Source organism: Dreissena polymorpha, chromosome 4 (genome assembly GCF_020536995.1).
Source record: "Dreissena polymorpha isolate Duluth1 chromosome 4, UMN_Dpol_1.0, whole genome shotgun sequence".
Taxonomy (NCBI): domain Eukaryota; kingdom Metazoa; phylum Mollusca; class Bivalvia; order Myida; family Dreissenidae; genus Dreissena; species Dreissena polymorpha.
Genome location: NC_068358.1, coordinates 108,743,609 through 108,756,812, shown reverse-complemented (window position 1 = coordinate 108,756,812; position 13,204 = coordinate 108,743,609). Strand labels below are relative to the sequence as shown.

At 35.3% G+C, this 13,204-nt stretch overlaps 2 protein-coding genes across 8 annotated transcripts in view; one reads left to right on the top strand and one right to left on the bottom strand.

Annotated features, from left to right (window-relative positions):
• The window catches only part of LOC127879975 (protein fem-1 homolog C-like), a 126,960-nt gene that overhangs the window by 46,080 nt on the left and 67,676 nt on the right, over positions 1-13,204 (top strand). The window lies entirely within an intron of this gene.
• LOC127879976 (uncharacterized) lies at positions 2,348-12,622 on the bottom strand. 6 transcript variants are annotated; one of them, XM_052427126.1, is made up of 6 exons: positions 12,315-12,622; positions 8,874-9,455; positions 8,466-8,562; positions 5,933-5,956; positions 4,486-4,628; positions 2,348-4,114 (listed from the first exon to the last, which is right to left on the bottom strand). In XM_052427126.1, exons 2-6 carry the CDS (start codon positions 9,348-9,350, stop codon positions 3,944-3,946), a joined length of 912 nt encoding a protein of 303 aa, XP_052283086.1. In that variant the 5' UTR covers positions 9,351-9,455; positions 12,315-12,622; the 3' UTR covers positions 2,348-3,943. The 6 variants fall into 6 exon arrangements, with proteins under 6 accessions (XP_052283086.1, XP_052283090.1, XP_052283087.1 ...); XM_052427130.1 differs by lacking the exon at positions 12,315-12,622 and adding an exon at positions 10,468-10,593; XM_052427127.1 differs by lacking the exon at positions 12,315-12,622 and adding an exon at positions 10,417-10,502.

The following is a 13,204-nucleotide window of genomic DNA, read 5'->3' as shown; positions in this document are numbered from 1 at the left end:
CCATTTTGTTTAAGTTTGAATAAAAGACCTCGATGCTAAACTCGGTCGAACGCCTTGGATATATCGCAGAATATCATACAATTATGTTTCTTGTCGTCAATAGATCGAGCTATTTGATCAAATATATCAATAAGTTTATAGACTGGTGAATGCCCTCATAGAAATCCTGATTGTTTGCAATAAATTAAATTGTGTGCAATAAAATGATTATACAAGTGTCAATATACAGCACGCTCCATAAGTTTTCATATGCAGCTTAAAAGAGAGATTGGGCGATAGTTTGAAGGTATGTTCGAGTCCCCCAAATTGAATAAGGGCATCACAATTGCATTTTTCCATAATGAAGGAAATGTGCATTCTTGTAATGATTTATTAAACAAAAGGCATAATGGTTTTTAAATAGACTCGCTAGTACTCTTAAGAACAAGATGACTAATTAAATCTTCACCAACAGCTTTGTTAGTTATTAAAATTTGGATTAAATCGATTATTTCAGTTTCAGTAATAGACACATTTGCAAACAGGCAAATGGAAACTGAGTAGGGACTGGAAGAACTCCCAAAGATGAATATAAAGTTGAAATGGAAACAAAATAATTGTTTAAGCACGTTGCTTTTTCTTCTTCACAAGTATATATAGTTACGTTTCCACGTATGTCGACCGATTTTAGGGTTGGTATCACATCAGAGTGTGAATGCGAGTGTATAAGATGATAACAAACATTATCGGGAACAACATCAGTTAAGATGAGTTTCCGTAAAGCATAAAATGTCAAAATAACACAGATTACTTGCTACATTATCAAGTTTGTTACGTATTGACCGCACGTTCAAATGCAAGACACTGAGTGCCTTGTGATCCGGTCCTGGATTTAACTCAATATCCCCTGACAAAAGTAAAAGAAAGCGTAAAGCGTCAATTAATAACAGATTCATTTCAAAGACAAACGGTCGAATAATGCAGCCTGAGAGTAAAGCGCGCGATAGCCCGAAAAGGGTGAGAAGAAGTAATGCAAAATCGCTTGTTGCACTCCACATGTAAACGAATTTTTTACGACAACAATATTTACTTGAATTAAATAACCCCACAGTCATTCGGTATGCAGCAATATCGTTACCAATCAGGTAAAAGTTTAACACACAAACATAAATGACTGAATGGCCGTCAGGTTTTAACCAAAATAAATTACATTTCGTGCAACTTCTTGACATACGCTGCAGAATTGAGCACGGGAAGCAAGAGAGGTCTCATTAATTATTCATGACTACGAAATTTTGCTAGGCTAATCTGCCACGGTTGATCAAAAAGCAGCGTATTTGAGTGAACATGGTGTATGACTATTGTAAAAGGTCAACATATATTGAAAATATGACCATATTCATATTACAATTACGACAAAATACCAACGGTTTTGTGCTCATTTGATTTTATAGAAATAACATTGTCAAATATTCGCTCCACTTTCCGAGGTCGTAGTAATTATGGATGCTAAATATCTGGTTTAAGGACTATTCGGCTTCTTCATGATTTATTCCACTCAGTGTATTGTTCTACCATTAAAATATTACCTTTTTCTAAAATATTTTTTCTCAGCTGATTTATCGGCGCTTTACTAAATTGGTTCCACTGCATCTGTGTATTGATCACTTTGCTGTGTCCACAGCTGGATGCAAGTGCACACGAATATAAAACACTGGCTTTGGTGGTAGTCAAATAAAGAAGGCTTAAACTATGCCTTTATGAACTAATCCATGAATGTTTAATTACATTACATGTATCTGACGACACTCGCCTATGTGACTGTTCGGAGACTAAACTAATTTAATGCAGTGACATATAGCTGCTAAAAAGCTTAATAAGTGAGCCGCGTTCTGAGAAAACTGGGCTTAATGCATGTGCGTAAAGTGTCGTCCCAGATTAACCTGTGCAGTCCGCATAGGCTAATCAGGGACGACACTTTCCGCTTTTATGGTATTTTTAGTTTCAAGGAAGTCCCTCCTTACCGAAAATTAAGTTTAGGCGGAAAGTGTCGTCCCTGATTAATCTGTGCGGACTGCACAGGCTAATATGGGATGACACTTTACGCACATGCATTGAACCCAGTTTTCTCAGAACAAGGCTCAAATATGTAACAGCTCAAATATGCTGCAAGCAATTTTGTGTTAATCCCTGTAACACAATAAATAACCATATACCACAGATGTATTATAATGCGAATGCAACTTGTTGTGTTTGGCGAATACAATCCGAGACAATATAGGCAACACATAGTATTCACCTTAGATACTCGAATGTTCGTGAAGAGAATTTTGCCATAACTGTATGAAAATAACATGAAAAGTCGAGATCACTTTCGTTGGATTTTTTCAATATGTAATTTGGTGACATAGTTTAAGAAATCGTATTAACAACGTGTTTAACAAATAAGCAACATCTTACAATTTATAAATGATTTAGTTGATTAATGAGCAAACATGAAAAGTAAGCGAGTAAGTCGCTTTACATCTGTAAATATCATAACATTTTATTTCCATAGGTTGTAAATGAATTTCTAATAACTCGTTGTTACTTTGTAATTATATTATATATTTCTAAATGATACTTTCAAATAATAATATTTTTAAGGAAACATGCACGCAACATTTATCGATTGTTTACTCCACGCACTTAAGAATTTAGCATTTCACACAGTTTTTAAATATTATAGATGTGGTGGGTCCATTGAATCTTATTGGGACGGTATTCAAATCCATCGTGAGTATATAATAAGTAAATATATAACCCATTTATGCCTAGCGTCTAGAAAAAAGGCCTTTGCAAACAGCGTAGACCCAGATGAGACGCCGCATGATGCGGCGTTTCATATGGGTCTGCGCTGTTTGCTTCAATGAATTTCTGTAAGAAATATTCTGATTATAGAAATAAATATACTAGACATCACTAATTTTGGAAATAAATTGATCCAATTTAGAAGGATGGGAGAATCCACTAGGCATAAATGGGTTAAAGTTTACACAAAAAAGATATCAATGCACTATAATTGACATCCTGCTATTCGATATTAATTCAGATTTCCGAAAAGAGTTTTTAAAACGTACAAAGCGTTTATTAAAACGTACCGCATTGATAATAATTAATAAGTCCTTGACGGTGCATTATTGTGTTATAAGATTAACAGCATTTCTTGTACGCCAAGCTTTGAATAAGCATTGTATTTACAAGCAAACATTATGTAACCCACATATCTAATGATGCGTTAAGTGTATTGTTTAAGCTTTCAACATAAACTAATCCCAACATAATCTCTCCAAAAGGGGAACATATAACTTCGCTTTGTCCGTAAGTCCGATGTCCAATTTTGATGTAATGTAAATCAAACCATTAAAATATATAAATGTTGGTCATGAACAATTTACACACACGATTTGTTTTATAATGCCGTTCAGTTTCCATAAATACACGAAAGAAAACGAAAATACATTCTTACAATACATAAATAAAATACGAAATTACTAGTACGTGTCCTGACATTCATGCGCGAACAAAGGGATATATTATTAAAACGAATTTCAAAAAATCTCAATCGATCGCTTCACACAGCCGCGCTCACTTACTATGCAAGGAGACAGGGGACTTAACTCTGGAGTGCGTTTATGGCCTTACAGGGGAGACCACTGAGTACAGCGTACAGCTTAAACCACATTGTTAAAATTAATTTCATGGGAAGGTAACTACTCTATTTTTAGGTTAACCTACACAGTTCAAGGTAGATCACAGCGTTGTCGACCAGTTGGTTTTGAATTTGAATCGAGTTATTAAACGCAACACTACACCTCTTGTGTTAAAAGAAGGGAGGCCACTGTGACGATTTTAACACTCAAGGGAGTTAACCACATAATGTAGATATGAATTTTAAGATAAACCACCACTATGTTAAGCAAGATCACGACTTGGCCGCCGCGATCATTGAGTGATAAAGTCTGCGTTGTTCCTTGGCGTCTGCGTTCTCTCGCAGCGCCCTCTCGTATTTCTCTTTGGCCCACGTGGATTCCAGCACTCGACTGGCTCGCTCCATAAAAGCGCTCTTCGCTGGCCGGTGTCGAACCCGGAACCTCTGTAAGAAAGAAAGGAACGGTTTGAATTTAAGCGTGACCTTGCAAACTTTAATTTGTAGAATAAAATGCCTAGCAAATAATATGATATGTTTTTGCGAAAAAAGAGTTAACGTTATTAGCTGTTAATATTGCATATAACATGCAAGTTGTTTTCTTATTCTGCAGTCATTGTTTTGTTACATAAACAATACGTCAGTATCGACCATGGTTTGTTAATAAAGTGTGTTTCATTGTACAAGAAAACACACATTTTCCTCATTAATGATTCACCAGTAAAGATCATTTTGAAATACACGCGATTTGAATATTGCCTATAGTTAACTTAAGATGTAGGAGATCCCATCAAATCACATTGAATATAGCGCTTTACCGTGAACTGCTCGTTCTTGACCGGATACGGCCCCTTGTCTATGAGCAGATGGCACTCGTGCAGAGGCGGCGGGGACTTGGGAGGGGCCATCTGAAGTCCCCGGATGTCGCGGTCCGTCGCCTTGTCAACCCGGCTACCGTGGACTGAGTTTTAAAATAAATAAATTAAATTTACTTCTAAATGTTTTTAATTGACGTCTGACTATTTTCAGTACTTTTATCTATGATCTGTGCAACGAAACACACAAGAATGATTGTGCGTAATAGTTTCAAGTATTTTTCAAATTAAGTAACGTAATCTGATATGGTTTGTATTTTATCTTAAATATATCATAAGTAAATAACATATTTTAATATTCTTATATTTCTTTGCATGGGAATGAAAAGAAACAAATGTATTACTTAATATAACATGTAAAACATTAATGGGTACTATAACAGGTTTACCTTTTCGGCAATTTTATAAGCGATGTGTTGATATTTTCATGGCATATATGTACACGTCTCGTTTCTTAAATGTCTAAGCTTATATTTGAGTTAATGTGACGCGATGTTTATATAACAATGCTGCTAGTTTTATTATTTATATATTATCCAATATCACTAGCATTCCACAATAACCGTTGTAAGAGTATAACATGCCGCTTTTATCGTACATACAGATGGACACCGCTACCAAAAAAGACAAACACGTTTATAAAATGAAATAATATTATAAAATATGTCATAATTTCTACTTTATAATATCTGTTTAAGTCAAATGTATAAATTGAGAAGAAAAGAGAATATATATTGTTCTATGTTTCTTAAATGGAAGATTAAAACAAAATGCCGATTACCACAATGTGAAAAAAACTCTCTCATAATAATTACACGCATATAGCTATTATAGAATTATTTAAATTATATGCGTTATACTGCATTAAATATTAAAATTAGTATAATGTCACGTGTTTCATTAGGTTTTAAAGTTCATGCATTTCTGATCACAACTACTACTTTGAAAGTTGTTTATTACAAATGAAATCGAACAATTTCTAAAACTGTACCGTCTAATGTTTAAGTTCCTTTTCACAAACAATGAGTAAAATGTAAGGTTAACTGCGTTTACAATCTACATAACGTAATGACTCCGATGGTTGATTTAATTAGCTTGTCGCAATCCAATAGAAAAGACGTCATTGAACGTAAATAATAAATAGAATGTATGCAAACAGAAATATTTAGATGTATTAATTTAAATTACCAAATTAAAACATGATTTGAAGTTCTTTTAATGAATTTAAAATAATGTCGTTCTTTGCTTTTTAGTAATCTATTATGACTTTATGCTAAATGACGTCAAAACCGCGTGTTTTCTAAACACGTAATGGATGGAGCCACCAACATGTGATCAAGCATTACGTTATATTACTGTTCATCAGACGTCCCAACAATGACATACAAACCTTGCCTGAGAAGATGTTCATATACTGAATATGAAGAAACATGATATTGTTATACACTGTAGCGTTTCTGATGACAATCATTTAAATACATCGATACCAAAGACGGAATTACGAAACCTTGCCAATAACAATTTTAGTTGTTTTTTCATATATAAATGTAAAATGATTCAATATGAATTCCGTATCTGCGTTCAGCAAATTGAGTGTCATTTCATTTTAAAAGCATAACAAATTAACCGTTCGAATACATAGATACAAGAACGGATATAATTTTCAGCTGATAATAAATAATAATGTTAAATAATGACCAGCTGCTGCAAATTTATTTACGTTTGTGAAACGCTATGGGAAAAGGGGGCTTAATTCATGTGCGTATAGTGTCGCCGCAGAGTATCCCGTGTACTTAGATAAAATCCAGTTTAGGCGTAAAGTGTCGTACCTGACAACACTCACGCTGCGTATGCGGATACTTTGATAACAGATGGCACTTCTATACCAGATAACAACAAAAGCCACGCGCGAGAGGTAAGTTTATCAGGTTTTTTTTAAGTTATATCATAAAGATTAGTTTTTTAGACAAGGCGCATGGTCGAGTTAATAAATAGTGTATCCTTTTCTATTGCAAAGAAAAACATCACGGAAGAATGGTAGATTTTTCCCCAAAAAATAGAAAATTCGGTCGGAAAACAGCATTAACTGGAAGAACAGTAAACATTTCAACAAAATAAAACTACTTAGAAAAATTGCAAGAAATTGTTTGATATTCCAGCATGTAGAGTAATCACTGTGCTTCAAATACTGAAATTTTGATAGTATTCAATGAAATATAAACGAAGATAGAGCATGTTTTTATAGGTGGTATTCATTAAGTTGCGGATACTTTGATTCCCGATATAGGGCACTTCGGATAACAGAGACTTTCAACAAATTGGGCACTCTGATAACCGAGTTTATTCTTCTACCTGAAATGTATTTATGTAGATTATGGCTATTCTTACCAACCATTTTGAAGTACGAATCAATTTGCATTGTCAAGCCCGACACATTGGGGATCTATGCAAAACGTAATTGCATACACATTTAAATGTAACCAATGGCGTTGTTCGTTTTCATAAATCGTCTAACTATTAATTTATATAATTAATATTATAAGTGCAAATTTTAAATAAGATTCAAATGCTTATTTCTGAAGTAATATATTTTAAGTGACGACCGAAAATAATTGTCTAAATAATAAACTTGTTTTTAAGTGGTAAATTGAGATTAAGAGAATTGAAAATACAACGGATCATGTGGATCAACACGACTGTGTTCAATTGAACTTATAACAGAAGTCTAGATAAGGGGAGCAAGGGGTCTTAAAGCGGCCAATACACCTCATAAAATCCTTTGTCATTGGTGCTCATTAGAATCGCATCATGAATGCGATACTAATGCGTAGCAACAAAATTTAAAAGAGATTGGAAAACTCCCTTTATATTGAGCTGTACTTATAGGAAGCACTTCCCTTTACACTTCCCTTTCCCTTTTATTATCATATTCAAAAAGGATAAGAACATGTTTCTGTATTTCGTTTTTAATTTACGTCAGTACATACATTTGTATTGATTGCCTACTTACTATAGCAGTATTCCACAGAGAAATCTGCATTTCTGATTCACTAAATAGAGTGTGTTATATCTGGTAAAAAGTGTCGAGTTATCTGGAATCGAAGTGCCATTGTCTTTTAGATGATCGGGAAAAGAAGTGTCCATGAAAATTTGACATCCGACTCTTAAAACATTTGAATTTCCTCAAATACGTTATTCAACAAAAATTTAACATGTTGTACCATTGATGGACATATTGATCTTTTATTTCGATTAGTTGACACGTTCTTGATTTATTTCAAAGTATGTTTATTTTGTTGAAATACGTACTGATCATCGAATTCATGACGATTATCGATGAAACATTATCTCTTGTTTTTATTATCCACTGTTTTTTCACGACTTTCTTGCTCCGCAATACGAAGTACTATACCTTTAATCGACCAAACAATTTTACGTGTCTGAAAACCAAATGAACAGAACATAAACGCAAAAAAGCTGAAGAACTCAAATCTCGCGCGTGGCATTTGTTGTTATCTGGTATCGAAGTGCCAACTGTTATCAAAGCATCCGCATACCCGGCGTGACACTTGACGCACAACATTAAGCCTTTTTTCCCAGAGCAATAATCATTTGAGTCGCGTTCTGAGAAAACTGGGCATAATGCATGTGCGTAAAGTGTCGTCCCAGATTAGCCTGTGCAGTCCGCACAGGCTTATCAGGGACGACACGTTTCGCTTTTATGACATGTTTCGTTTAAATGAAGTCTCTTCTTTGCAAAAGTCCAATTTAGGCGGAAGGTTTCGTCCCTGATTAGCCTGTGCAGACTTCACATGCTTATCTGGGACGACACTTTACGCACAGCATGTAGTCCTGTTTTCCCAGAGCAATACTTATTTACCAAAACATTCAAGCCAGATACGAGCCGTTCTCGTTCTACTTACTGGTATTGAGTCTGTCTGTATGGAACTTGATATTAAAAGGATCCTTCTCTGTCTTTTGTAAGAATTCTGGTAACCCCAAGGTTTTCAATGGAGGATACTGGAATACAAAGATTGTCCATATAAAAAGTCTATATGTTCGTTTATCAACATGAAGCAATATTGTTTTAATATAAAACACAATTGACCTCGGGAAGGATGCTACTATGATAGCAAACTATTAGGATATAACGATACAGAGAAATGTTATTACCAACTCACTTAACCAGTTGTTGTCTTGAAATTTATAACAATACACAGCATCAGCCTGTTCACAAACAAGCAACATGACACTGCATTTATTTGCACTTTACCGAAGATAGTTTATCGATTGTTTATATATTATTATACTAATGTAAATGTCCTACTTACTCCTCGAAAGTCATGCGGCATGGGATCATTGAACTCTCCGGGCGCGTTCATCCCTTCTGCTACAAACTTCTTTTTCGCCGTGAAAGGCCGGTCTATATGAAACAGCGTAACTAACCCGCGGTAGTGTTCCTTCTTTGGCTGCAACAGATGCGGAACGACCTTTGTTCGATCCCGCTTTACGAACTCCCGCTGACCCGGAATAGTCCCGTAAAGCCAGGGACGCTGAGATTCTCGGGAATTGCGTTTTGGTGGCCTCGGTGCGAACTTCTGCGGCCGGAAGTCGGGCGGCGGGCGCGTCCAGATGTCCTCCTCTTTCATGGGCTCATGCTTGTTGAAGTTTTCGCTCCTTATTTGAATGAGCGATTCGTTGGCGTCGTAGTTTGTCTTGGAGTTGAAACCGAACGGTATGGCGCCGACTGACGACGAGCTGCCCGACCGGCAGGGGGAGGAGAAATCGAGAAAGTCCAGTTGACTCATGGCTGGTGATTAATTCGCACTCTTGGATAATTAACGGCGCGGGTGTATGTTACAAATCTCATACACGCGTGCGTTTTGAAAACTGTACATTTGGAGTTCGAGTATCTGGAAGGAAAACAATATTAGTTGCGCTCTGGGGAAACCGGGCAAAATGCATGTGCGTAACGTGTCGTTACAGATTAGCCGGTGCTAACTGGTTTTTCGTTAAGAAGAGACTGTAGGCGGAAAGTGTCGTCCCTGATTATGTAGGCGGAAAGTGTCGTGCCTGATTATGTAGGCGGAAAGTGTCGTCCCTACACAGTATGTGCGGAATATACAGGCTAGTCTCATAGGACACTTTACGCACATGCATTAGAGTCGTTTTCCCAGAATGATTCTCATGTTAAAATAGTACGTAGTAACAATTTGTTCAGTGATTCGATCATTATGTTAAGATATCACATCGTATATATGGCAGCTATTCTGCAACGATTCCTTATTATATATGTGAGCATAAAACACACAGTGACGCTATTCTGAAAGCATAAATATGAGCTTCGTTCTGTGAAAAGGGGGTTTAATGCATGTGCGTAAAGTGTCGTCACATATTAGACTGTTAAGTCCGCGTGTATGGTATTTTTTTTAAAGAAAGACTCGTCTTAGCGAAAATTCAGTTTAGGCGGAAAGTGTAGTCCATGATTAGCCTGTGTGGAATGCACAGGCTAATCTGGGACGACACTTTACGCACATGCATGAAACCCCCTCTTCACAGAGCGAGGCTCATATACATTACACTATACGAGTTGAACAAATAGATCTAACACAAGCAAATATACTCTGAACTGATCCACTATAGCTCTTCCATTATTCCTACCCGACGTTAATAACGTGTACGTGCTAATTACAAAATGTCTCGCCATACTTCTGATTTCCGTTAAAATGTAATTTACCGAGTTCATGTATCAACCAACACACCTATTTATGAAGATGAATAGACGAAAATGTACCTATGTCGGCCGATATTTAAATAGATCCTTTCAAAAATGTACCAATACGTTCAATCATTAACAGACAGATATTATTTTACCAATATTTATTTTTCGGTAACCATTCCACTAAGTCCGATAATACGGCTTACACTAGTAAACTGATCCGGTAGAGAATGGCTTACTACTGCATTTCAAGTACCTCGGCAAACATTCGTAAGCGTTCAATTAAATGTTTTGATAAAAGTTGCACTTGGCTGTCAGAATTTCGTGCCGAATCATAAGCGATTGACGCGAATGTCTTTCATATACAACACGTAAAAAAAATCAGCATTTTTATCATAACTGTACGAGATGTTTTATCTGAAAGCAAATACTTACATTCGCGTTATTTGTCGGAGCTTAAAAGTTTGTATATAAACATGTAGATAACTTCCTATGCCGATGTATATCCGAATTTTTTTGTTAAAACTCGATGAAAACTAGTTTTTGTTAAACGAGTATAAATGATACGTTAAAAAATAATGTTTTAAAATCGAAGTCCTGGTATGTATAAATAAAACAAAAAACACATTATTTCGGCAAACATAAAAAGGTACATGTCAATATATCTATTTATGAAAATAACAACCGACAGAAAACCGATATACCGATATTTCTGTTGCAAAGCATTAGACGTATTTGAAAATCTAAACTCGAATGCTACAAAACCGTTACCAATTGAATCCAACGACATTGAATTTCAAGTAGAGATGGGATTGCAGAAAACGTACGTATGTTGCATTCAGCGTCAAAAGCAAAACCGTACTCTCATTGTTCCAATCTAGCATGGCTACCATTAGATATGCAAACATATGGTTCAAATACTGATAAGGTTAGATCAAGTAATTCTGGGAAATCAATATTTTCAATTGGAGTTATAATTCTTTTCAATCGAAGCTGTACACATGGTCGGTCCGTAATCTTTAAATAACCGAACCATTAGGGCGTTTATATCTTCATTTCATTATAATATTTCCGTTTAATGTCGTTAAAATGAATTTATAAATGCATAAATAGTACTTTAAAAAGCGATATCTCCTGAAAAGATTCCCCTGAGGGACCAACCATAGGCGTGCAGAATTAACCCATTTATGCCTAGTGGACTCTCCCATCCTTCTAAATTGGGTCCATTTATTCCCAAAATAAGGGATGTCGAGTATATTTATTTCTATATTTAGAATATTTCTTACAGAAATTTCTTTAAGCAAACAGCGCAGACCCAGATGAGACGCCGCATTATTCGGCATCTTATATGGGTCTACGCTGTTTGCCAAGGCCTTTTTTCTAGACGCTAGGCATAAATGGGTCAACATAAAAACAACATGATGTTCGAAAAAGGACATTTAAGATAAATAAAGCATTTTAATGTTGTTAATATGATTTTCTTTTTTTCCCCTAAACGTTAACTTTTATCAAGCTATTGTTGTGGCCCGTTAGTAAAAGCACAATGAACTGTCAGAGTTCATATCCAAGGAAACTTATGGAAACTTGATTACATGAGTCATTCGAAATGATAATTACTGTACAAAGGCTTTAACTGGCGACGGTAATATATAGATAAAAACAGCACTTTTTATAATTGAATTACGACTTCATTTCGTTTTCCTCAAATACTACGTTAAGAACTTACGCATAAAATATTAATTTTTAAAGCGAATTCAGTATATACAATATATTTGCTATTACTTATTTTCGAATTTATGTAAATGAATAATACAAAAAACGGACAAGTATATCATTTACATATATGTCGAAAACTTGTCTATGTAATCACCAATAGATCACGATTAGAATTGGGTAGATATCTCATAATCTGTTCATAAATCACAATATAAAAATATTTAAACGACACTTTAAAACAATACGATCGCGTGCTTATTAAACACTTATGAGCCAAAACATTGATCGATTGAAATAAAAAATTGATAAATTCACAATATATGAAATATGAACTTACCGATCAGTCTATATCCACCAAGTTTAAATCACCATAACGTTGAAAATATATTTTAGTTATCATTTAAATTTAATTCGCTACAAACATTAAGTCCAAATACTGTTGAAAACTGCGAGTGAAATTTTAATTCCTTTATAGTGTAATTACATGTTACAGTAATAGTGTTAATAGTTGCCAAGTCGCACTGCGCGTGCGCCAACATAGTAGATATAAATTGCCTTTTCTGAATAGGCTAATGCTTATTGAAATGTTTTCAATTCATTCCGAAGATTAATTTTCAAAAGGCATATTATCGGACGAGATTGTAAAGGTTATTGAATGGATGTGCTTTACCGCGGCGCGTCAATACGGGGCAAAAACTGAAGGTTAACGCGATTGGCTTTCTTATTCAGAGGAAACTAATGTTGGCAACGCAGCGTGAAAACACGAGCTCTCGCTAATTAAGCCTCGGTCTAGTAAAACGGGTCTTAATGCATTTGCGTCCGCATACTAAGTTTATCAAAGACGATTTCTTCCGCTTTGTATTTTTTGTTTAAACGAAAACTATTTTTACTTAGCGAAAATCTAGTTAAGGGAGAACATGTCGTCCATGATTAGCCTGTTGCCTACACAGGCTCATCTGGGACGATACTTAAAGCACATGCATTAAGCCCTGTTTTCCCAGAACGATACTCGTTTGAATGTGAGCGTAAATTTCGTTTAAAGCTTTACATTCTACCTGGAATTGAAAACACGATAGTTTTATTGTCAAATAAATAACAATACGATAGTTTTGGACGCAATCAATTGCACATACCAAGATTATCATAACATATAATAAAACAGGAAAACGTTACTTTGTTAATTTTACACGCCAAGCGGGAATAAATTGCAATCATCCCAGTAATTAA